General features: G+C 38.6%; 2 protein-coding genes across 2 annotated transcripts; one reads left to right on the forward strand and one right to left on the reverse strand.

Moving 5' to 3' along the window:
* Nucleotides 1-476: 476 nt before the first annotated feature.
* Nucleotides 477-13939, reverse strand: exoc5 (exocyst complex component 5). Its single transcript, XM_088354613.1, has 18 exons — nt 13746-13939; nt 13398-13492; nt 12116-12263; nt 11851-12045; nt 10063-10127; nt 9122-9150; nt 8488-8597; nt 8338-8382; nt 8126-8266; nt 7960-8042; nt 7672-7881; nt 7460-7607; nt 5858-5966; nt 5567-5687; nt 4166-4252; nt 3995-4103; nt 3026-3241; nt 477-1535 (listed from the first exon to the last, which is right to left on the reverse strand). The coding sequence occupies exons 1-18, from the start codon at nt 13770-13772 to the stop codon at nt 1347-1349; spliced, it is 2127 nt and encodes a 708-aa protein (XP_088210739.1). The 5' UTR covers nt 13773-13939; the 3' UTR covers nt 477-1346.
* A 32-nt stretch (nt 13940-13971) lies between these two features.
* On the forward strand, nt 13972-23109 carry ap5m1 (adaptor related protein complex 5 subunit mu 1). Its single transcript, XM_088354614.1, has 9 exons — nt 13972-14214; nt 15779-16436; nt 18250-18477; nt 18540-18679; nt 20417-20502; nt 20573-20685; nt 20787-20883; nt 20970-21067; nt 22648-23109. The coding sequence occupies exons 1-8, from the start codon at nt 14147-14149 to the stop codon at nt 21044-21046; spliced, it is 1467 nt and encodes a 488-aa protein (XP_088210740.1). The 5' UTR covers nt 13972-14146; the 3' UTR covers nt 21047-21067; nt 22648-23109.
* The last annotated feature ends 2761 nt before the right edge of the window (nt 23110-25870 follow it).

A 25870-nucleotide genomic window follows, 5' to 3' on the forward strand; every position in this document is an offset into this window, starting at 1 on the left:
ACCACCGCGGATCAGTACCGGGGCCTGGGTTATTTGGTACCGGCCCACAAAAAAGAAAAAGAAAAAAATGCCTTCGTTTTCGCTCACACCTAATTAATTTATGTATAACCACATTCTTTTTTTTTAGCTAGCGATAAGATCAAAGCCATACACATTATCATAAATTGGGTGCACATTACACCAAGCTTTTACATTAAACAATGATTGGTCGATCGTCAAATATAGCTGACCTAATTAGATCAGCTATGGATGCTGCGGGAATCGAACCCAGATTGCGAAGGTGAGAGTGCTGATTCTTAGCAACAAGTTCACTGGGATTGTAAAGGTCAACTTAAAATCCATTACCTTCTATTAGATCCTCACATTATCTTACTTAAACTGTAATGGAGCATTATGAGATGGAGGTCAGCCAAAATAATGTTGTATAACGATTGACCAATCACGTACGCCTTGAAGATGAAATATACAAGACATCGTACTGTGAGTATAAAAAGTGTAATTTTCAAAATAAAATCTAATGCCTTTTCTCATTTCATCAAGATCCCTAGCTGTTGAGTGATATAGTGGTTTTAGGCTTATTATTATTCTTAATTATTAATATTGTTATTAGTTAGCTGGAGGAATATTGTCAGATATTTAAACGTTCCAAAGTAAAAAAAAAAACAAATGTTGGGAACCAGTGGTCTAAAGGTAGGGATTTACTGCCCAGGTTCAATTCCCGTTGCGTACAATGTTTTGCGATTTTGGTAAGCGACTTTTTTGACTGATCAATTAATGCAATAAAATATACCCTAAGTGTATAGAAATGCGCAAGAGGAACAAGTGCGGTAGCTTTCTGTAATATAAATTCCATGCACTTTGTAGTTCAGTGCGCCTTATATCTGAATAATATATGACAAAAGACGGTTGAGGGGTGCACCTTATAATCCAGTGCGGTTTATAGTGCGATAATTTGTCTCCCTTTACAGCAGCTTGAGGTTTTAATCGGGTGCACAAGAGCAGCCAGAGACTTTATATAGTCGGCATAATCAAAAAATAATGTGTTTTGTACATAAGGATATAAATCAATGTCCATTTATGATGAAACTAAAAATGTCAATGGGAAATCAATTAGTATTTTAAAAACAAAATTCAACACATTTTAAGCAATAGGCAAAATGCACATTATCCCACATTCAAGGCAGCAGTAGCCATCTAGTCTGTGAAGCCATCACTAGGTGAGCCTTTCAAGAATCAGATTGTGGCACCGAAGCCGAGGGGTCTCTATCCAAAGTGCATCAACTTATTGAAGCATGGCGCTGGACAGCGCGACTGGACGGAGACAGTTTAAGTTGTCCGGCCGGTCATTAGCTAAAATGGCGACCCAGACGTGCAGAACGGTAGTCCACTCGGAGCTGGACGAAAGCGTGCAGGAGGTTGCGCTCTAGGTTGGTGAGCTGTTCGCCTGAACACACTTGCTTCAGGTTGTCGGGTGCAACCACCAGGAGGTTGCAAAGGGCGTGCAGTGTGTCGAAGAGCTGCAGCACCAGGGGCACCTGGGAGGGGGAAAGCATAGATTAGACTCCTTTGGAATCTACCGAATATTTTAAAAAGGAAGTCAACACAATTTGTTAAGCATAGACGCTCCCCTACTTACGACTATTTGACTTACGAAAAACGGTAGATTCGAAGATTTTTTTCGGGATGTCGAAAAATATCTGGACATTGCTTAGTTAGACTTTGTTTTGTAAGAGAACAGTACTGTAGTGCTTCTTCTGTGGCGCTGTGAGAGGTCACCCAGCATCCACCCCGAAGAAGAAATCCGGCTTCTACTTCCTAGTTCGTCTGTAAACATACTGTACTGAATCTCCAGCTCGCTAAGAACTTTGACATTTTTATTGTTTGATACCTTGTGCATCCATTCAATACGGTGTAAGGTGTAAAGAAGAGGCGAGCCGTTTCTTTTGAAATGAAAGTGGAATAAGCTTGAGGTGGTTGAGAAAATGGTTGGATCGCTTTTTTTCGTCGACTCTCTTCCACTGAGCAGGACCTCTTGAAGCTCATCTCCCAAAAGTAAGTTAAACTCAACTTTATCTTTATAGAACATATTATTTTATGAAAGGTTTATGTTTTGGTACAAAATAATACAGGTTACAAAATCGTTTAGAATTAGGGCAGCGTCTGTAGTATGTTGAATGGGCAACCAGATTTCTCAAAACACAGCTTTTTGTTTTAGTTATTGATAGAAATTTGCAGTTCAGAACATGCCTAAAATGTATAGGGAGTATTTGAGTAATGCATTTGCAGTAAGGACATTTTCTGCCACTGGATGGCATGTTGATTCATGTTGGACATTCACGTTGACAGACACGATACCTTTTTGTTTAAGCTTAGAGAAATTGGTTTACTATAAAACAAATTGTTTTTTCTGGGTAAATAAAATTACATAAACTGAGTGTTTATCAATATAGAAAATGAAGTTAAAATTACACATATTTTAAATATATGTTTAATTGTAGTATACTTAAAAATATATTATGTATATTTACCCATTTTTGTCACCAAATAATTCAAAACGAAAATACAACAACAAAACATACTTGCCAGAGGGACAAGATTTGCTTTTTGTTCATGCTACTTTTCAAAAATACATCCTAAAATCTCAATTAGCCCATGAAGTTATTACACAATTTTTCATTGCACTATTGTTTTGATGCACTATTTTTCATTGCACTGTGATTAGCGAAACAAAATGTGCTTACAACTCCAAACAGTCTCCAAACAGTACCTTAATAAATACTTTTGCCTATTTATCCTGACATTCTTTTATCTCATTTCCCTTTTCTGTCTTTATTTTTTGTCTTGTTTATCCTGGAGTGCCACGTCTAATCTCATTGCAAACAATGTTTACTAATTTGTAATCAATGACAATGAAGACAATTCTATTGTATTCTTAAGTTTCTTCAATCTAGCACACTCATTTTGTCAAGCAAATTCATAGACAGTGAGACAGAGTGCTAGCCTTGAACCTCAGTGGCCCTCTTACCCTAAAGTCCTTGGCGCATCGTCGGTATTCGGCCACGTCGCAGATGGCCAGCATGCCTCCCATGGAGCTGTAATTGTATTGCTGCAAGTGCTCGTGAATGAGGCGGTGGAAGCGAACGCCCAACTCCGTTAAAACCGTGTCCACGTTCTTGCCATCCATGGACTTCCGCACGTGTTCCACCTGCCGACTGACGTAGGCACACACCTTGGCACAGGCCTAAAGATTAAAAGTCAAAGTTGTTTAAAAAGCATTTTGGCGGTTCTTATTAGAGGTAAAATCATAAGGGCGAGCCCTAGTCCGACCCAAATTTCGGCCTGGGTCGGGGTTAAAATGTCAATTATTAGTTCGGGACAGGCCGGACTTCTCTAGCTGACTTAAAAAAAAATAATGTTTAGAGAAATGTATACTAGAACAATGAAATGCAAATTAAAACAAGAAAAACCCGTACTGTACTAAACTCATGTAATGTAAATTCAAAGAACTCTCTCCTGCCCCGTTTTATTATCCACCCGTCATTGTTCTTTTTTATCCCTCTGCATCTCTCTTAAAGTGCCACGCTAGATTCTTTAGGACAAATTGTTGCTGTGGTTTGTGGCCCAATTTTGACCCCATCGCAATAATGGACAGCCTTAAAATGTTCCTTTCAAACGCTTAGAATAATCCATCAATGATGGAAAATAGTCGGGTAATGTAATCTGTGCAGACACAGAAATATAAAAGATGCAAATGTTTATACAGTCTTGTTTTACTTAAACTTAGTTATAAAAAGCTTTCGTTTGTCATCATAAAACCCCTTTCCTCGCGAATCCCCGCAAATAAAATACGACATTTAGGGTTTGCTACGGGCTCGGGCCTGCGGACCAAAAAAAGAAAGGTCAGGCTAGGTTGGGCTTTAATACCAGTGGACCTGAGTTAGGCTGGATTTTTTAGGCACAGTCTTCTGGTGTTTACAGCTAGGGCCACACTTACTGCAGTGTACTGGATCATGACGTTGTTTTCATCCTCTGGCTTAAAGTCAGTCTTCCTCTGTTCTGTTGCCAAGATGTGCTTCATCTGTCCCACCATGCAGTTTAGCGTTCTGCGGCATACAGTAAAGCAATAAGCCAAACCTCAATGAAGTATGTCTGTGAGTACACTCACCTGTCTATTCCTGTGTCCAGTTTCACTTCCATTTGTTCAATCACTTCTTTCTTCTTGTGCAAACATTCGGCCAATTTTGGCGATGAACTGCAAACGGATTTTAAAAAGTCAGACAAATGATAAAGAGTTCATCTTTTCACCAGAATAGGACTACACATACAGACAGCCAGGCAATTGAAACAATTATTATAAATACCCTCTCTGTTTTTTTATTGATTTTTAAACACACAAACCGATAAAACATACATTACATATACTATTCATGTGTTAAGTTTGTAAGCTAGTTTTAAATCAAAATAAATTGATCATTTGATATCAGTGGTCAAGTAACACTACATCACACAAAATTATTACAAGCATTTCTGTAAGTGTCAAATAAGAGAAATTAAGCCAGATATGATTACCAAATTGATACATTGATTCTGTTTTTAATATCGGTCACCTTCAAAGGAAATTGCATAGGATTTCAGCTTGTTATTTTGATTATTATACCTCACTGTTGCTAATTGTTTTAACGTTTAGGCACTATTTACATAATCGTCACCACCGACCAATCATGTTGCTGTTCTTTGATATCCACACAGTCTAGGGCTAATCTGTTTTTTGTAACCTACGAGATTTGATATAAGGGCTCAGGGGAAGCTTTTAGAGCCGGTTGAAATTTATTATCTGATGTTTGGACTCTCTGCTCTTCTCCTTGCAAGTTTAAAATCCATTTATGTCTTCTCTCCTTATTTTGAGTGTACTTAACTATAAACTTATCACAAATACTGATGTGTTATTGTATTTGGGTTAATTGGTGAAGATATCTCCCGATTTGTAAACAGTTTTAAGCTACATTAAACTTCTAAAGGGGGTGATTATGTCATGAATTGTTATTTTCTGCCAATAGTGTTGGACATTAGTAACATCATCAGTTCCTTAAAAAGAAAGGAAATTGCTATTCAAAACATCAATCAATTTGTTTACTCCAGTCCATTTTGTTCATGGCAAGTTACAAGTTGTCTAGTGTCTCACAGCCTTTTTTGTTTCAAAGTTCTAAAAGATCATGCTTCAATAATTCCTTTGCACAAAGTTGTATGTATTATGAAAACATTTTATTTGTTCATTAAAATCATTGGTATTTTTAATGCCTCGAGACAATGTATTTTATAATCTTTATTATAATTTGAGGCCTAATTTCAGTCAAATCAAATGCAATTTTTCTACCTGCAGAAATCTGATAAAGAAAACAAAGTATTTAAATTGATGTTAGAAAATTGCCATGAGTCCGTTAAATATGTTGTAGTTCAAAGTTGTTCACAGAGAAACAATTTGGCAGCAATATAAATTGTTCTAATTTTCTTTAATGCAGCAGAGTCATATCCCCTAAATGTGCAAATAATTCAACCACGAACAAACCTTATTAGAGGCATAAGTTGATCGTTAAACTGCTTGTCAAAAAGGTGAAATATAGAGTTTGCCTGCTGGACCACATCCAGGAAGTACAAGTTGGCATTCTTGGCATCAGAGGAGGGAATTGCTGTATGGAAGCAATAGAGCGAGAATATAATCAGATGATACGCTTGAGGGTTTGCCCAGTCCAGACTGAACTCAAAATTTTGAATTTTTCACTTCAGTGGACTCTAATCAAATATCCTTGACAAGTTATTTGGCCTGGTTCTCCAACATTATTCTGAGAAGTGACTATACCTGAGAGACCGATCTCCAAAGCGTAGTCAATGTGATCCACACAAAGATTCTCGACTAGCAGCAGGAAGATTATGAATGCATTCTTGGGCAGGTCAGCGGGATCTGAAAGCTGATGGATACAAAGAAAGAGATTAACTTTACATTATGGTGACAGTTAGACAGGTTATTAATTGCTTTAATGAAACCCGCTTTCAACGATGTAAAAACATTTTGTTGCACCATTATTAAGAACAAAAAGAATAGGGGGCGGGGCATATTGCTAATTAAGCTGAAGTTGCTGACACCACTGCTAACATTAGCAATAATCAGTAGATGCAAGAGTCATAAATTCTTAAGTGGCTAGTAATTTTAAGTCAGTGAATATAATCCGCCATTAGCATTAGGGACCTGATGGCAAATTTTTTACAGACACTCCCCTACTTACGAACATTCGAATTACGCAAAACGGTAGATACGAACATTTTTTTCGGGATGTCGAAAAATATCCGAACATTGCTGTAAGTTAGATTTTGTATTGTGTGCACCTTTTTCCGTGTAGAGGACAGTACTGTAGTGCTTCTTTACGCCGCTACCAGCGTGTGGTGGCGCTGTGAGAGGTCACCCAGCATCCACCCCGAAAAAGAAATCCGTCTTCTACTTCCTGGTTCGAGTGTTATCATAACAACGTGTACTGTATCGCTAGCGCACTAAGAACTTTGACGTTTTTATTGTTTAATATCTCGTGCATCCATTCATTATGATTGATGTAAAGCGTAAGGAAGAGGGGAGCCATTTATTTTGAAATGAAAGTGGAATAAGAAAGCTTGATGCGTTTGAGAAAATGGTCAAAACGCTTTTTACCACGGAGGAGGACTTCTTGAAGCGCAAGTCCCAAAAGTAAGTAAAACCTCAATTTATTTATCTTTATAGAGCATATTATTTTATTAAATGTTTATTTTTTAGTACAAAACAATACGGGTTACTTATACAAGCCTTAAACATAATTATATAAACCTTAAACATACAAAATATAACACTGAAGCAACTTACGAACAAATTCAATTTACGAACGGGACTTAACTCGTTCGTAGGTCGGGCAGCTTCTGTATCTACTTGACAAAATATTGTGAAGAAAAGGAAAATCTATGATTTTTTTATTTTCTTAAACACTTTTTCTTATATTTCAGTTGACTATGGAAAAAATGTGATTGCAAAATAGTATTTTAATTTTCTCAACAAACTATTTCATATGCTACATTTGTATATATGTATTTGCCTAGTGGTCTTTTTGGGGAAGGTAAAATACGAGAATAGTGTTCAATTGCCTGGCATTAAAGCACAGCTTAAAAAGGTACAGGAAATGGTTTACAATTTTTTCATATTTTACGTTTTTTAATAGTTTATGAATCTTTATTATCGACACATTTAAACCGGTATTGTGTTTTAAGTACATTTTTATTAATATTAATGGTACATATTCCTTTTAGTATGTGGCTATTTTAATGCAGTTTTATGGATTGGCTCGTATGCGATGTAGGAGTAAAACTAAGTAAATCTCAGCTCTGAAAAGGTTAGTTGAGCCCTGGAATAAAAAATGATCCAAATTTAGACATGTTGACTCACTCTGTGGCATCTCTCAAAGGCATGTCGTGTTTCCTGAAGTAAGTTGACCACCAATTCTGGAGACAGAAACGTCTCTCCGTGGGTGTCAATACTCGGGCCCAATGGTAGGTTAGTACGTTGTCTGATCCTCTCTTTCAGTTCCTGGATACTGAACAAGAACACAACTGCCAATCAGTAAACGTCTGTGAATCAGCATTCAAATCAAAACGGACCTGCCAGTGCCAATAGATCGTTTTTGGTGGTTCTTGGAGTCATAGTATCGCTGGAGGATTGTGGCACCGCGACTTCGAAGGTAGTCCTTCTCCATGTCAATATAGCTTTCCAGATAGGTTGAGAAGATGCTCTTGATGAGCTTGGACAGGAACGTGTGCTTGTCAGAACCAAGGTTGAACTCGCCCAGCTTATTGGCCAATAACGTGGTTCTGGAGTGTTTGGACACACAATCCGTTAATATGATGATTGCAGTGTTCACACACAAAACAAAAAGAGGAATATTTTACCTTGTGTAAAGGTCATAGAGGTTCTTGAGGTATTGTTCTGCGTCAGAGTGCCGTGTGCTGTCTAGTTTGTCCCTTACATGGGCCTGCAGACACAAAATCAGTCAGAGTCCTTCAAGTGAGATATTGCTTTAGGACCTTGTTTTAAACACGTTGACAGGAGAAATACCTGTAATTTGTTTTCAAATATGTTCTGGATAAGTTTGGCCATGACGGTCTCTGGGCTGCTGAAGACCTCGCCCACCTGTTTGTTGACCCTTTGGCAGAGGACTGCTGTGTCTTCAAACACATCATTCCTCAAGTAAGCACCCTAGAAGAAACGCAAGAGCTCAATCCAGACACTAAATTATCATATTTCCTTACAAAAGATACCTCACTTACATCCTGACACTGTTTGATGTAGACATCTACACAGTGAGCATACCCCTTCACAAAACCAAAAAACAGTTATTAGTGTTGCAATTAACATTGAGGGAAACAGAAAAACTGACTACAGCCAATGTTTACTCTAAGGATGTCTGCTTGAGTCACCTTGAAATGTAACAGAACAGCGGCCACCTCCCGCATTCGTCCAATCTCTCCCCTACGTTGGGCAGCGGTGAACTCCTGGATTAGCTGGCGCTCCAGATCATGGTACTTACCTAGAAACAAGAGGACAAAGAAAGACACCTTAGAAAATGGAAGAAAAAACTCCTTTAAGGCTAGAGGTTATTAACTTTAAATGTTGAAAGGACTTCTTAAGTCATGAAATTTTATTTGGATCATTTTCTGCCACTAGGTGGCATTTGTTTCTTGTTGGACATTAGTGACATTAATACATTTTTCCTTGCAAGTTCAGGGAACTTGGTCCAAATCGTTTGTTGAATATTACAACTAGGCGCCATTCTTTGCAAATACACCTTTTGTTTAAAATTTACTATTATTTGATCGCTTTTTTGATACTCCCTTGCACATTGTTCCATGTATTATAAACAACAATTTATTTTAAAATCAACAGAATTGCTATTTTTAATGCCCCTCTCCCCTGCATTCAGCAATGTTCAACTCCTGGATTAGCTGGCACTGTAAGTCATGTTACTTACCATGAAACAAGAAGACAAAAAGAACGAAAAAGCACTTTTAAGAGCAGAAGATTTTAAAATGCCGACCCACAGCGTGAACTTACTTGCTATTTTGGCTTTGACATCTGCAAATCTGTTCAGAAAACAGAAGATGATTCATTTTAGTTGTCAACCACAATAGGCTGGACAATAACAAGACAATGCATTGAGTAAATAAACCTACACAACATGACTAAAGCCAATACAAAATAAGTATATTTAAGCATAGTGTATGGGAATTTTCAATGGAACAAAGCACTGAACATTTAAATTGGCACAACTGCATTTGAGATTGAGTAATGAAAAAAATTAGCGGTGCACATAAAACGAGAAACACTTGGCCAAAACCCAAAATAAATAATATTGTTTTTAAAAAGAATACATATTTTTGCACTGATTTAATCTAAAAAAGAAAAAACACACACACACACTGTCACTGTGTTTTGGAACGTAAGCTCTACTTTGTGTCGAATCCTAAAAGCCCCGGCAACATTAACTGAACAAAATATATAACTTTTATAATTGCCAATTATAAGTATTGTATTAGAACCTTGAAAACATTTTTCAGTGTACTCTCGTATGCAACAATTCAGGTGCCAACAGCTTATAGTTAATGTATGGATGTATAAAATGATTTTACATGTATAAATGTACAGGGTGCAGTTTATAATGAAATGTTCTCTATAGTCAGGATATTACGGTATACCAAACTCATTCGGATTTTTAATTGTTGATTCAACGGGGATTACTTATGAGTGTGTAGAGCAGTAAAAAATATGTCTGAATCTTAGATCAGATTTTGTTGTAGACCCGAAATACATTGACACCTCCGCCACGAAGTATCCCTTGAGTCAGAGCTTTGTTTCTAAAAACCTATTAACATTTAAAACGCTTACATCTCAAAATCGGCTTAGACATTTATGAACGGTTTACATGGTTAATACGCCACCTTCCTCTTGTTTGCCAGTGCCCTTGTCTAAAGCTGCCTTCAGGATGCCTGACTCACCTGTCGAATGGCAGCTCCTGGGCAATGAGATGCAGCTTCTGAATGATATCAGCTGCCTCTTTAATCTGAAGGAGGAAAAGTAAGTCAGAACGTGGGAGAGATGATCAAGAGAGAGAGTGAAGAGAGGCAGAGCATCTTGACCATGGGAAATGAAAATGTCTGGAATAAAAAAGGAAGTGCCTCCATGAGGTGGGAAAATCATAGTAAAGCATCCCTCCTCCGCCGTGTTGAACATCCGGCTGATAACTGCAGGCCCGCGCTCACCTGGGTGTCCTGACTTAGCAACACATCCAGCTCTTTCTTTCCGTGGCTTTTCTCAATGGTCTGTAATCCTGAAGGATTCCAAATCGCTTTCAATAATCTGTCTGGCCAGGGATATCAGCCAGAAAAAAAAATAGAATGGGGGGGCTTCCCCCCTCTGCCTTCCCCTCCTGACATACACGCTGACTGTAAAAAAAAAGAAAAGAAAAAAAACTCGGACCTGCGGAAGGCCCGCCGTCTGCAACTCCTCTGTTCCCGCAGATGCCTGCCTCAGCTAACATCATTACTCTGCTCCCGTGAGAAGGATCCAGCCTTTCTGCTCAGCGAAGGTTTTCTAAGTATCTGTCCCCCAGCTAAGATTAGCTAAATCCCATGTAAGTAATGTAGCAGTCTCCCCGCAGTCAGGGTTTAGCAGCACTTGTCTCCATGCTGGCGGGCCATCCCTCCCTTTCAGGAGGATTAGCAAAGCCATTCCCCTCCAGCTATTCACTTGCAACTTTTCTCGCCCCCCTCATCTGGAGGTATACTGAGGAAGTACAATCTGGACTGATATTTTCGCATTTCTTTCTGGAAAATTAAACTCCGAGTTTGACCGCCTCGCACTTGAGGACTCATATCGACCCAAATTGCCCAATCTGATGTAAAAACATTAAATACAATATTTTAAAAGGGAAAACATATCCCCCAAAATTATTTTAAAAATGTTCTATGCAAAAATTACCAATTTTAGTCATCAGCAATAGACACATTTATCATACATTCTATTTATATTTTTGTTTTTTTAAGCAGGTTGATGCATCCCTGGACAAGATGTGAAGTTTTAAAACATATTTAAACAATAATTTCTTGCTAGTTTTCACAATATATTTTTCATGTTTGTAAAGACAAATGACGAAAATGTATTGTCCTAAAACTTGGCATTATTTGTGGTAACCTGAGTAGCCTAGACAATTTTTTAGATTTCAAAACATTTTTTTTTTTAAAAGGGGCCAACTAAGATAAAAAAAAATTGAAAAGCCGTACTTTACTATGAACAAATGTGGAATATCAATTCTGATTTAACATACTGCCGTATAATTTTATAGCACAATTTTAGTGAATTTTCTAGCCTGATCAATATAATATCGATGCATTTTAATCATACTACTTTCATCCTGGTGGGCTACATAAAACAATATTAATATATGTATTTGATTAATTTTTACTTTATACATTTGTCCAATTTCATTGCTTACCTGATAGTTTGTTATCCCTACTTAAACCAAGTACACAACTAACTTTTTTAACACAACCCCCCCAAAAAAAACCCAAAGAGGCTTCACATGAGTATCTTAACGCCCATGTGACTCCATCAGCAAATGATTGCTTAGTAATTCTAATTAGCTGTGGGATGCAACCATGAGGATCAACTTCACAAGGCATTAAGTGATGTTTACCTCTTAATTCTCTGCAATCTCACCTCCAGCTAAGATAAATGACAACAGTATTGTTTCAAAAACACTGAAAGGAAAGGAATATCAACCCCACCTTTTCTGGGTTATTGAAGACATCACTACGCAGATCCCCATCCAAAAACTCATTGAAGTAGGTCATCAGACGCTGAGCTTCTACAGCACGTTGTCGCGGAGTATTTACGCCTTCCAGCTGATCGCCAAGGTGACACACTTTGGTCGCCACGTAACTGATGTGCTCGTCAAGCTCCTGAAAATGCTGGAAAGCCACCTGAGAAAACAGCAAGATGTTACGTGATGTTTGGACATACAAAAGGGAGACAAAGTTCCAAAGAATGCACCTGGTTGCTTCTCTGAAGGTCCTGCACTTTGTGGGCAAATTCCTTCGCTTCACGGTGACATTGATGCTCTAACTTCTCCACCCGTCGTTGTATCTTCTCGTCCAGCTGTTTCAGCTCTTCAATGTGGTTCTCAAACTCTTCCAACAAGCTGCCATTTAATGAAACATGTTAAGTCACAAAATTAATCTGAAATCATCTTCAGTTTGCCGCAAAAAAAGTAAACAAGTCCCGAACTCGTCCCACTGACCTCACATTCCTACAGTGGTTATTAGGCATAGAATAGTGTCACACACTTAATTCTTGGATTCCCTGCCTTAAGAAGTTTGAATAGCTTCGTCAGCTGCATTTACCAATGCCATCAGAGCTAGTGAGCAAATGTTCTAAGTCAGCAGCATATTTCACAGAGCGGGAAACATCCCAAAATGATGAGTGTATAATCTTCTGACTAATTCCCTGAGCAACGGCTGCAGCTTAGAGACATCTCCCAGCCTTTTTCCGCAGACACTCATTCCCCTGGTTGGTGACTCAAATGTGGTGGCCTTCGAAGATATGTTGTCTCCGACTCCTCACTAAGAGCTTTCGACTAGGTGGTGGCAACGGTTTTGTGCAGGAAATAGATAAGGCAAGAAGGATCAACACACAGAGCTCGAGTGTTGTGGCATTTCTGCTAATGAAAAACCACTTACAGCAGCAGAGTATAATAACATGACACTCTAGGAAACTTTAATTGACAAAATAAAATCAAGTTGATTGCATTCATCGATGACTGAGAATATTTCCGATTTAGTAATAGTTTTTTAGGGGGAAGAGGGTCATTTGTTTGCGTTCCGAAAACAAACACCTCCTAATTAGTAATAGACAAAATAAATACAAGATGTATAGATAAACGAAATCAAAAGTGGCTCATCAAAAGGAATATAACTTTGAAAAGGCGATGCAGTTTTGGCATGGACGGAGAGAACCACCGATATCGATCTGTCAGTGTTTGTCCCCACTGATAAAATATGATCACCAATGTCAAGACCAAACCTACGCCCTTGGTGCATCTTATTGGTTTCCGAAAACAGCGTTATCAGTAATACAAACAGGCATTAACAAATATGGTTCATTTTGAAATATGGTTGATAAAATGGGGCACAGAGACAGCACTCATTGACAATCGCTTGCCGCTATGAAAAAAATGCATGTCCGTGTCGAAATAATACTGCAGTAAATGCAACAAGAAAAATATGAATTGTTTTCATGTCTATCTGATGTTGCAATTAAATGATGCCTCCGGTACCGTTTTGGGTCGAATGCTTCGGCTCCTCCTTTCGAGCCTCCCCCGGGAGTCCTCCACGCTAATCTTTCAATGTACTCGTCTGCATCGAAAGGCTCCTAATGTGCACAAATCAAAATATTAATACTGCCGATCATCTTCGTAGGTTGAATATCTAAGCCAAGCAATTTGTAATAACGCAAGAGCTTGGCGGGTTGTAGGAAGCGAACCCGCCTCATAACAACATGCTCGACAGAAGATCAATACAATTGCAAGCAGCAGATGATCAATAAGAAGCAGGAGCGTTAAGGATTATTAGCCAAACTAGCTGGGGTTGGCTAACAAAACTCCAGAGAGCAGAATTCATTTTACCTCAAAAAGCTGAGCGGTCGTCGTCATTTTTAGGATCAGCTATTACGTTGAAGAAAAATAATTTGGACGGGGGGGCGGAAGTTCGGCAATGAAGCCAACTTCGACATGGATTTGCTAATTTGCTCCAATTTTGCCCTTTGTTGACAATTAGCCTGTTAGCTGCTTCCTGTATGAGAAAAAAGGGTGGAGACGGTAGCTGTGTTCGGGCAGCTGCGCATGCGCTACTGTCAGTCAATTGGTTGTGTGTGTCACGTGAAGCAAAACAGGAAGTAAAAAGCGCTGGCTTGTTATTGTGTTATCCGAGATGATCACAATTCAACGATACACTATTTAAATGCGCATTGTAACACTAGAATTGTAATTTTCATTCATATTTGTTGTGACGACGATCGACTGTAGGAATGAGTTTTCGGGCTTTATGGATCATTACCCATGACAATGGCAAAAATGCTTCTGTTCGCTTCTCAAGGTTCGTATGTTGTTGCATTTGGGATCAAGAACTGCCGTTTTTAAGTGTGTGGCATTTCAAATAATGGTAGATTTCGAAAAAACTACATTATGAGACATACCTTTACTAAGACTGTTGATTGATTTACTTTTTATTATTTGCTCTGTTCATCAAATACAAGATTGCTTTGAATTCAAAATCAACAACTGTTACACTTATATAACATGAAATGAAATAATCTGCATTTATATAGCGCTTTTCAAGTCAATTACTTCCCAAAGCGCTTTACAATGTGCTCCACATTTCCCAATAGCGGCCTTGCAGCCATGTAAGGCGCTAACCTGCTTATTGGGGGTATTGGGGGTTCAGTGTCTTACCCAAGGACACTTCGACATGTAACACGGACGAGCCGGGATTCAAACTGGGATCCCTTGATCCCAAGACGAGCGCTCTACCTCCTAAGCTACTGCCGCCCTAACATTGTTTAATGTGTTCATATTGGAAAATAAATCAACTTAAATAATATTTACCCTTGCTCAATACAAACACAGTCGGAATATAACAAGCAAGGCAATTATTTCCACCTAATTAAACTCCAATCCTGAATTAAAACAAAAAATTGGTTTTAACATGATAACTTTCAACATAATGTGAAACTGATGTTAATACTGTATAGTACATTTTGAACAGAAAGTAATCTGATAGATTTATTTTAGGAAATAAAGCACACTTGTAATGAATCGGGACGAGCAGTGAAGAAAAAGAAAAATGCTGTTATTGTTGTGTGTGTTTTTAAAACGAGGTACATCATATAAAGAAATTCAAGAGTTTGAAGTAATGCAGTATACATTACATTGTATTCTACAAATAAATCTGTATATTCAGTTTGAAAGAATGACAAGTTGAAATTTTGGAAATATTGATCAATTTGTACACATAATCTAATTATATTTTACGTTACTGTAAACATTAGCCAACCATTTTTAATTTTTTTAATGTTGCGTAGATATTCTACAACTAATTCATGGCATTATTCAGGAAATACCATCTGTTTCTCTCCATTTGTGTGTTAAGTGGATTCTAAAAGAAAATTGATTACATTTTCCGTGGCATTAACAATTCATTTTTTTCAATACACATTATCCTACAGAATCATAAGTAAGGATTTTGAGAAACCTAATGGAAACGTTGATTATTGTAAACTAAATGATTTACTTATATAAAGGTATTGGTAAGTAAATATAAATTGCATGTTGCGTCAGCATTGTTTAAACTTAAGTGCTTCTTCCGAAATGCTCCACATATGGGTAGATGTGAACAAAAACGTAAAAAAAAGAACATATGGCCATATCTCATTAACTGGACTTGAATGAGTAAAAGCATTGTGTTTTCTGGATTCAGCACATTGGAATCATTTTTAATCATCTGAAAAACAGAACAGATTTGTTGTTGACGTGTCTAATCAATCATTTTGGTGGCTTGTTTTGTGAATAATGTAAGCTGTTGAGTGATGGGTAGTTTTTCAAACATTTTTTTAAGATGACAGTTTTTATGGTGGGAACATTCACCCTTTTGTTTATTGCAGGAGGTTTGCCACAGTGGAGCATCGTGCAAAGATACTAGGAGGCTCCTTGTATGTTGCACTTCCAGATGACAGCTCTGTGCTAAGACATCTGCTTACCGAACTCGGGCTGTCCGACCCACACAAGCCATTCGTTCTTCTCCGAGATGATTGCAGTCGCTGTCCGAAGACGCCTGCTTTTGAACTCCGTGTTGGTCCTGGCCAGGAAACGCTCTGGCCGGTAGTGGTCATCACTCACGGACCTCTTATTCTAGCCTGCTTGGGTCTAGTGGAAGGTCCTCTAGAGCCCCGTCCTCCTTTAGTCAATGTGATGTCCGTCTCACAAGGCCTCACATTTCTGCTCGGATTACAAAAATACCTTCTGGATCCAGGGAGTAAATTTGACAACGAGCTGATGGTCTCTCGCCTGGAAATGCTCCCCTCTGTGCTTTTGATGGTTTGCCCTTTTGGTACACCTCTAGATGTACCCTCAGTCGGGGCAGCCACAATGTCTTTTGCGCCCGTTCCTCCTGGGAACCAGAAGTGCCCAGCCTGGAAGACAAGCTTTCACAAAGGACGTGCCGTAGTCAATACAGCACTTACAGAGACCGTGCGTTCAATGCAATATGGCGTGCCGAGTAGGCAAGACACGTGGGATGTTTATGGCGCAGTGATGTGCAAAGTAAGTGGACTGTAAACAACCCTGTCCCAGTGTTGGCCCTTAAAATTTTGTGAGACCCTGGTGAATTGAAAGTCTAGGTGGGTCATGGGGCATTCCTCCCATGAAGAAAATTTAGTACATTTTAAATTCAAACGCATTGATCTGTTGCTTTTCTAGACCAAAATCAAAAAGCTAAATCTAAGATGAATGTGTGCTTCAGTAATTTATTGAATCTTAAACTAGTTATGAAACGCAATGACACAGCAAACAAGTCACACCCATAGAGGATGGTTAATGAGACTGGAATTTAATGCAATAAAGTATGCTATTATGTCATTTAATTAGACAAAAAACAACTAGTGTTGTTCTAATGCGGATGCGGTACTACTTTAAGATATTGTATCGACGAGTAAACAGACAAATCACTGTTAAGAGTTTTAAAATGTATTAAATGTAATACAGTACATGATAACAAATGATGGGTGCTGTAACTCTCAATCATCAAATGCGGGAGTTGGAGCAGGAGTGCAGGTGTGTGTCAGTGAGTGCATGCTTTAGCACAAGGGTAGGGGCTTACGGACCAAGATTCCTTCTGACAGATTCGTAGCACCAATACACACCATGGCATTTGCGATCATTTATATAAAGAGAAATCTAAAATATGACTTTGATTAGCTTCAACTATAAATCAGGGATGTGATTTTTCCGCTAATTCGCGGAATTCCGCTTTTTTTATCTCCAAAAATAAAATTTTAAAATTTCCGGTGTTTTAATTGGTAAAAAAAAACGATTTCGTCTCGACAGCATGCCATTTGAGTGTTTCCGTAACTGAAATGAAACGTACTTGCGATTGGTTGAAGTCTCGTGTTGACCAATAAACGCGCTTGTTATAGGAGTGTGCCATTGTTCATTTCTCACACGTTTTTGCCGGGTGTTTAAAGAAAGATGTCCGTGATCGAACGCAAAGATGCTCCGCGAGCTAAAGAAATTGATAAGATTGTAAAAAACAAGTTTCGATGGGACTGGTTGGAGAAGGAATTATCTACGAATGTTGGAAAGAAGACTGTGACGAATTTGTTCAATGACTTTATTCGGAAGATCGATCGTGCCGGGAAAGCACTTTGCATTTGGTGTCATGATACCATCGACTATGGTGGGAGAGGTTTCAAAGCTCTTGAAAGTCACGCAAAGAGCAAAAAACACGTGAAAGAACTCCAGTCAAGAACGACAAATTATTCCATCGCTGGAAGTTTCGGTGCCCAAACGAAAACTCCAAAACTTTACGGCCTCCATCCCTTATTGACATCACAATCGGAAGCGGTAATAAAGAGACGTGATCCACCCCAACAACCTGTACCAGTTGCTGATAGAGTCGTGAATTTTGAGGTAGGTGGTAAACTTTTCAAATTTATTTGACAGTTTTCCCATTTTTTTCGAAAATATTATAACGTAATAAAAATGGCCATAAATATTTAACAATTACAATAATAGATTTTCATGTGTACATTACACCAACACTTTACTGTAGGGCCTATACTTATTGTACTTTTTACTGCCCTGGTCCTACCTGGTTCCCCCCCCCCCAGCTAGCAATCACCCCCCCCCCCCCCCCCCCCCCGCTAATTTTCAGATAATTTCACTTTGGTCAAATCACATCCCTGTATAAATACATATATTTAAAAATATCATAATTTTTAAGTAGTACAAGTTCCGAAGACTATGGCAGGACAAATTAAACTTTGGCGGCCCGCCAGGATTTTTCTACAAGTAGAGAACACTGCTGTCTGCATCAGTGACCCTTGTTTTGTCTTTTTTTTTTTTTTTACAATAACAGTGTGAAGTGGAGGGAGTTCTCCCAGATGTCACAGTGACCCTCACGTTGCCACCCAATGGGTCACCGCTGCAGGATATTGTGGTGCATCATTGTGTCACCTCGCTGGATTCAAGTATCTTGTCTGCATGTAGTGTCGATAACAACGACAGCTCATCCTTCTCTGGACCGTACAAGTTTCCCTTCTCTCCTCCCACGGAGCCGTTCCGACTTTGTGGCTACACATCACAGGTCCTCTAAAACGAGTGATATATGTATCGTACTCAATGCTAACAGTCTTAAAATCCCCTCAGGTGCCTGTTCCCCCAATTCTTGGGTCATATCGACTAAAAGAAGAAGATAACCATCTGCTTGTGTCGGTGACTCTGAAACTACACGAGAGTGTGAAAAATAGTTTTGATTATTGTGAAGCACAGCTACCTTTTTTCAACAGGTAAGCATTGACAGATTATTTTCTAAATGTATGCATTGTCTTTGGGAGGTGGGAGTAAAATGTATTTCAGTTAAGATCTGCTGATGTAAAGGATAATGAAAACTGCAAATTTAGTCACTCCCCCCCAAAAATCCTGATCCATTAGCAAATATTTTGCTAATTAGAAAAATGACTTGCAGTATTTTACTTTTTTTACTTTTAAAATCACAAGAAAAATAGGATTTAAAACCAACATTATCTGTCTCGAGGCAGTGGGCAAGGGACACCCTGAACTGGTTGCCAGCCAGTCGCAGGGTACACAGAGGCAGACAACTCACTCGCTCATTCACACCTAGGGATGATTTGGACCGGCCAATTCACCTAACATGCATGATTTCTGGAATGTCGGAGGAAACCGGAGTGCCCGGAAACCCTCACAAGCACGGGGAGAACATGCAAACTCCACACAGAATGGTTCGATCTCATGACTCATGACCTTAGAACTGTGCCGCACATGCGCTAACCGCTGCGCCGCCATGAAGCCCTGCACAGAAAAATATTTTTCAATTATATTATCGATTGTCGGTTATACCAATGATGTTTTGTCCATCTTGACTTTACTTTTTGTTGTAATAGCTGATGGACTTTGTTAAATGCTTATGATTTAATGCTATTATTTATAACGGGACATGAATATTGATGTCAAGTCATCTTTATTTGTATAGCCCTAAATCACGAAGAGTCTCAAAGGGCTTCACAGATTATTACATTATATTACACAGACTTTTTTTCAGCCGACGAGAAGAGTAGGTTATTCATATGCTATGGAGTAGAAGTGAGTTTTAAGTTTAGATTTAAACATTTCCACTGAGGTTGCAGATCGGATCTCAGGGGGAAGAGCATTCCACAGCACCGGTGCCCGGATGGAGAACGCTCTCGAACCAGCAGAACACTTCTCTTTGGACAAATCAACATAAAACATGCATTTTTCGACATACCGTATGTTGTCCGCTCTCATAGACAGCCATATCCTTAATTAGTTAGTGGACGTTTGCTTGAAATGGATGCTTTTACACAGAAAGCCTGAGGTCTAGAAAAGAAATGTTTGGTTCAACTATAATTTACCAGCAGGCGGACCTCTCGGGAGCAAACAAGAAACAATTAGTTTTGCGTCCAACTATACTGTATTATTGGAACAAAAACTAATAATGAAAGGGTCACTAGCACATTAAGTGTGTCTGTTAAAATAGAATATCCATCCATCTTATCTAAATCTAATCTATATTATTTTAAAAATTCCTCTGCAAACTCCACACAGGAAGGTTTGATCTCATGACCTCAGAACTGTTGAATTATTTCTAAAACGACTATTACATGTAACACATAAAATGTTGCAAAACCTAAAAAAGAAGTACACATTCAGAAACTTTTTTTACGGCTTAAATAATTGTTGTTATACAATTTTTAAAGTTTTTACTTCCTCAATTTAAAACAGCCACAATACAGAAACAAATAACAGTGTGGACCATTATGTATACAAATGCTTTATTGTACAATATTTGTAGTACTCTTTTACTTGGCAGTGTTACTCACCCCTCCCTAGCAATGAGTATAGGAAACCAAGTAAAAATAGTGTAATTCTCATTGATGGGAAAGTCTAGAGGTTTGCTTCATGTACTTTGTACAAGTGTGGAAAGAAACTGAATACCTCAATAATATAATACAAGCAATACTTATTAATTTGATCATATTGTGCAGGCTTCAAATGGGTTCTGTGGATGTTAAAGTGAGCTCAGGACATGTGGATGTTTCCAAGGAGAAGAATCTGCTGGCGTGGAACCTCGGTAGGTGTTCGATTTCCTGAAGGTACCCGTAAATAAGATAATTTATTCGTTTGCTTTTATGTCTATTTAGGTCAGAAATTTCCCAAGTCTCGCAAAGTCACAATGGAAGGGAAGGTCAGCTTCAATGGGCCATCAGCAGGACCTACTGACCACATTTGTTTTGACCTCGTAGCCTATGTTAAAGTAGGTTAATACACACTACTTTCTAATTTAGATTTGAATATACAGGAAAAATGTTGTGCATGATGAAACGATTAACAATTGTATTATTATTTTTATACCAGTTGTTCTTTAAAGTGCCTGACACAACCCTCTCAGGATGCTGCGTGGACCAACACTCAGTACAAGTGTATTCCTCCACAAAACCTAAAATCATTACTTGTAAGTTTAGTTTTTTAAAGGGTATATATATTTGGTATTGTAGTGCCTCAAGACACACTTGTTGAAAAAATATATTTCTTCTGTAGCTCGGGAACTTCTATCAAAGGACTATTTCATATGGAATTCAACCAGTCCAGGTCCCCCATGCCAGATGTTGCCATAAGATGGACTCAAATCAAAAGAGGTATATCATTTTTACACTAGTCTAAATCCTCTTTTCTGTGGAGGACCAAACCTGCCATATGTTGAAATGAATGTATAAATAAATACCCACAAATATATGCCATACATATGAATGAACGGATAAATAAATCACATATTAGCTAAACATATGACATCCATGCAATTTATTTATTCTCATTCATGCATTTTGTCATTTATTTCAATGTTTATATGTCCGTCTACAAAATATTTTTATATATTTTATTTATTTCATATATTATATATTTTGTTGTGTATTTCGTCGTGCGTTTTGTCACAGCAAAATGTTATTCAAATGAGGAGGGTTGCCTAAGCTTTTGACCTATTGGTTGACCAGTGAAAAATAAATTGGCTACCGATAAATCAATAACTTAAAAGCTCAGACTGTTTGACCCGCCACCTCATTTGAACAACATTTTGTTTTGACAAAATACACAACAAAATACATGACATATTTTTCAAAAAATAAATGACAAAAAAAAATAAATGACAAAATGCATAACAAAATAATTACAAATTAAATGTCAAAATACACGACTGAATAAATGACAAGATACTCAACAAAATAAACCAAAAAAGTACACTACAAAATACATGACCAAAAGAGACAAAACGGACGACAAATAGAGGACAAAATTGACGACAAAATGAATTAAAAAAATTCACTACAGACAAAATAAATGACAAAATACACAACAAAATGCATGTGTAAATACACGTCTGTATAGACGACAAAATACACGTCAGAATACATAACAAAATAAATGACAATTATACCATAAAATAGATGACAAACTATATTACGAATTAAATGACAAATTATACAACAAAATACACAACAAAATAAATGTAAAAAATGCATGACAAAATACAGGACAATATAGACGACAAAATACATGTCAGTTTCCATTCATCCATCCATTATCTGCACCGCTTATCCTCAGTAGGGTCGCGGGGGTGCTGGAGCCTATCCCAGCTATCTTAGGGCCGTGGGGAGGTGACACCCTGAACTGGTTCCCAGCCAATCGCAGGCCACACAGGGACGGGCAATTCGCTCGTTCATTTACACCTAGGGACAATTTGGACCAGCCAATTAACCTGACAAGCATGTTTTGGAATGTGGGAGGAAACCAGAGTGCCTGGAAGAACCCCACTCAAGCATGGGGAGAAAATGCAAACTCCACATAGGAAGGTTTGAACTCACGACCTCAGGACTGTGCCGCACACGCGCTAACCACTGCCCCGCCGTACCGCCCACATGTCAGCATACATGACAAAATTCACAACAAAATACATCACAAAATACTGAACATGATACACAACAAATCGGCATTTTTTTGTTAGTACAGTATTTCATTTATTTTGACATATGTCAGGATTGGTCTTCCATACTTTTCAAGACATTAAAGGAAATCACTTTTGTGATCACCATTAGTTGTTTGTGGTTGTATGGAACAAATTAAACTGAAGGGAATATTGATTTTATATGAAGTACGAGTGAGTGCCGTCAGCTTTTCTTTACTTTCTCTCCCTTGCATTTTGCCCACCCCTTTGCTCCGACAGGCCCACTCGAGCGACTCTCAATCAGTCGGATAATTAGCAGCCGGGGCCTTGTCATCAGCCGTTGTGCTCTTTGAGTGGGGCAGCGAAAGGCTCGGCTGCCCGGGACACCGTCTTGGCCACAAAAGGTTCCTCTTCAGACCTGGCAGGGGTTCTTGCACCGGCCCCCGCCCCTCTTTTGACCCCTCCGTCCCCGCCCTGTCAACTAAAGGAGTTCAAACCGACAACCTCTCTAACTGGGCCCTGATTGAGCGCTGCTGACCCCTCAAAGACACTGAAGCGTCGGTCACATTCAGCCGTGTGGACCTGGCCAATTGGTCACAAGGAGGGAAGAAGTTGGGCTGTATAATGTTATTTTGTGGCACTCTTGAGTTAATACTATGGGGACAAAATGGGGACAAAATATTTGTTTGTTTTTCTCTTTGAAAGTATACAATAAATATATGAATAAACTTTTTAAATGCACACATGTGAAATTCCCGTTGTATTAATAAGCGCCGTCTAGAGGTAAAAATAAAAAGGTTTTAATTAAAGGTAGGGTACATTGTTTGAGATGTCCTAAAAATAGTTGAAAGTTAAATTAGATCCTTTAAGCCAGGTATGTCAGTCATTTTGGATGATTTTATCTGGCCCGCGATACATTCCGGAATTTGTAAAAAAAAAAAAAAAAAAAAAAAAAAGGAAAGCGAGTCTCCAGCAGGTCGTTTCTATCAAAAGTTATGAATTTAAAAATGAATGCAACCCAAATGCTCCCCCTGGCTGCTAGAGGTCAGTAAAGGTTATACTCCCAGTTTTAGTAGGCCCAACCTAGTAGTTTAATCTGATGTAGTCTACACTTATTGTTCATGCACTGCTAAAACTCTTAAATTTGCAATTATTTTCCATTTATTTCTAACCAGTACAACCATTAAGGCGATTATGAAATGTTTTCATTGCTGAGGAAACAGAGCCAGGGAGGGGTGCTGCTAAATGAAGCCATGCTCATCCTCATATTTTTGTTTCTATTTGTTAGTGTAGCATGGAAATATTGAAAGTAAAAGGCCTACTTCAAGTACAATCCATACATCAACCCAAACCCCAAGACAGATGAAAAAATATTTTATTCAAGCGTATATAAGAAATGCATGTACTTGCACGCGCATCATGAACTACCCGTCAGAAACTGCAATGATGACACAAGCTGGAAGATGGCGGCCTGAAACTTCAAAATCTGAATCCCGCCCAGCTCTTTAAATAAGCAAAATGAATTTGATTAATAAGCAATAATCATATGATCCTGCGTTTTAAAAATACTCATGGGTGTTATTTTCCATAACAATAGGCTTACCTATAGGGAGCTGACATCATTGTTCGACATCCTGCTGCCACGTGTATCTTAAAAAACCCTACAAATCTTGCAAAGGACTGGAGGCAAATAAGGAGCAAAGTATTTCATTCACAAAAGTTACTCTACGATGCTCCTTGATGTTGTTTTTTTCCTCCTAGAAAATAATTAAGTACCTACTCGTGTTAAATTCAATGCATAAGCCGTCACTAGAGGGTTAAATCCAAGGAGGTTGTGCCCCTCTGCTCCACAGCGTCCAGACTCCTCTGAGTGGCCCCATTGTCTGCTTTTGGCCTCTCGTGGCCCTCGCCGGTCCAAACGTTGCATTCTCACGTGGATTTCCACTCAAAAGGCCGACCATGACCAATCCTCTGTCAATTGGAACCAATTGCTCACACGGCATCCTTCACCTTCTTTTGAGCATCCTTCACCAGCGGCGGGCAGCGAGACCTTTTTAAGGCCCAATGTGTATGTCTAGCCAGCTGGAAAGGGAGGTTTTTTTTTTAATCCTCAGTATGAGGCCAGTCTGGCTCCACAAGTCTGCATTGACTTCTGCTGATCTGTTTTGTTAGAGGATTGGCTCGTTTTAATGTGTTGCCTGCTCCAGAGACTTTGGCCATACACTGTCAAAGGTCATGCATATTTCACATGCACATTGAAAATTGTTTAAATGAAATCTGATGCGAAGTGTGCATGTCAGGATCTGAATCACAAATTCTGGTATTATGAAATATTGAAATTGCAGATGTTGTTAAATTGGGAGCCTTCTTTCTTTCAGCACAATAAGGCCACCTAGTGGTAGGTTTTTCCGTGGGGTCAAATTTATTGAGCCCTTAATCAAAAGTCTCAAAGAGCTAAACAGACTACCCTGATCCAAAACCCCCATGAGAGCAAGGGAATACTTAAAAACCTCAGGATAGGGGAAATTAAGAAACCTTGAGAAGGGGCTGCACATGAGGTAATCCCCCTTTCAGGCTGCGATGGATGTTATAAGGCATCAACAGACAATACACAAACATCATCAACATCAAATATAGGAAATAACAGGATGTCCAGTTTACTGCTTTCTGTTTCAAAATCTTGACCAATGCGGCAGGTGCTGTATTGGCGTTTCTCAACTGGTGGGTCGGGACCTAAAAGTGCATTAAAGTAGTTCTAAGAAGATAAATACAGTTACACTCCTTAACGGTAAATGGCGATAATGCCCTAATCGATCTTTTTCTACCTGTTCAGTCAATTGGCGTGTTTGATAGGACCACGTTTCATTTCATTGTGATTTTGTTGGTTTTATTTCACTTGTCTGCCCATAAAAATGGGTTCCACGAAAGCCAGTGATAAGGGGAAGGAAAAATAGAAAACAGTGACGACAACGATCGGGTGGAAGAAAGAAACAATTACGGGATACGAATATGGTGTAGAAATGTCTGATGAATGATACAGTATATGGTTTAAAAATATTGCTTTTTTTTTAACTTTTTTTCCTGTATATTAAACTGTATTCACTACATAATTAAATAATTATAGATGTTTAGGTACACACTCAACTAACATTTTCAATTTATTTTCGTATGTGGCCGCTTATATGCGACGTAGGCTTATATGCGAGTATATACAGCACATGAAGTAGTTTTGGTTTTGCCGGCCGTTTTTTTTTTTTTTTAGGTTTTTTTTTAAGGTGACTATATTGTCCTATCTCTGCTTTAAACTGCACAATTTATGATTGGATACATTTGAGAAGTTGAATTTATTTTGGTGATTCCTCAAGGCCGACCAGTTGAGAATCACTAACCAGTTCTCGATGACTGTTCAACAGATCCAAGTGTTGTTACAATGACTCGAAATGTATGCAAAGACTACTTACTAATTATTAAGTAAGCCTGGAGAGGAACGGGCGGCACAGGG

The sequence above is a fragment of the Urocampus carinirostris genome, chromosome 15 (genome assembly GCF_059441175.1).
Source record: "Urocampus carinirostris isolate Australia breed hairy pipefish chromosome 15, RoL_Ucar_1.0, whole genome shotgun sequence".
In the NCBI taxonomy this organism is placed as follows: Eukaryota; Metazoa; Chordata; class Actinopteri; order Syngnathiformes; family Syngnathidae; genus Urocampus; species Urocampus carinirostris.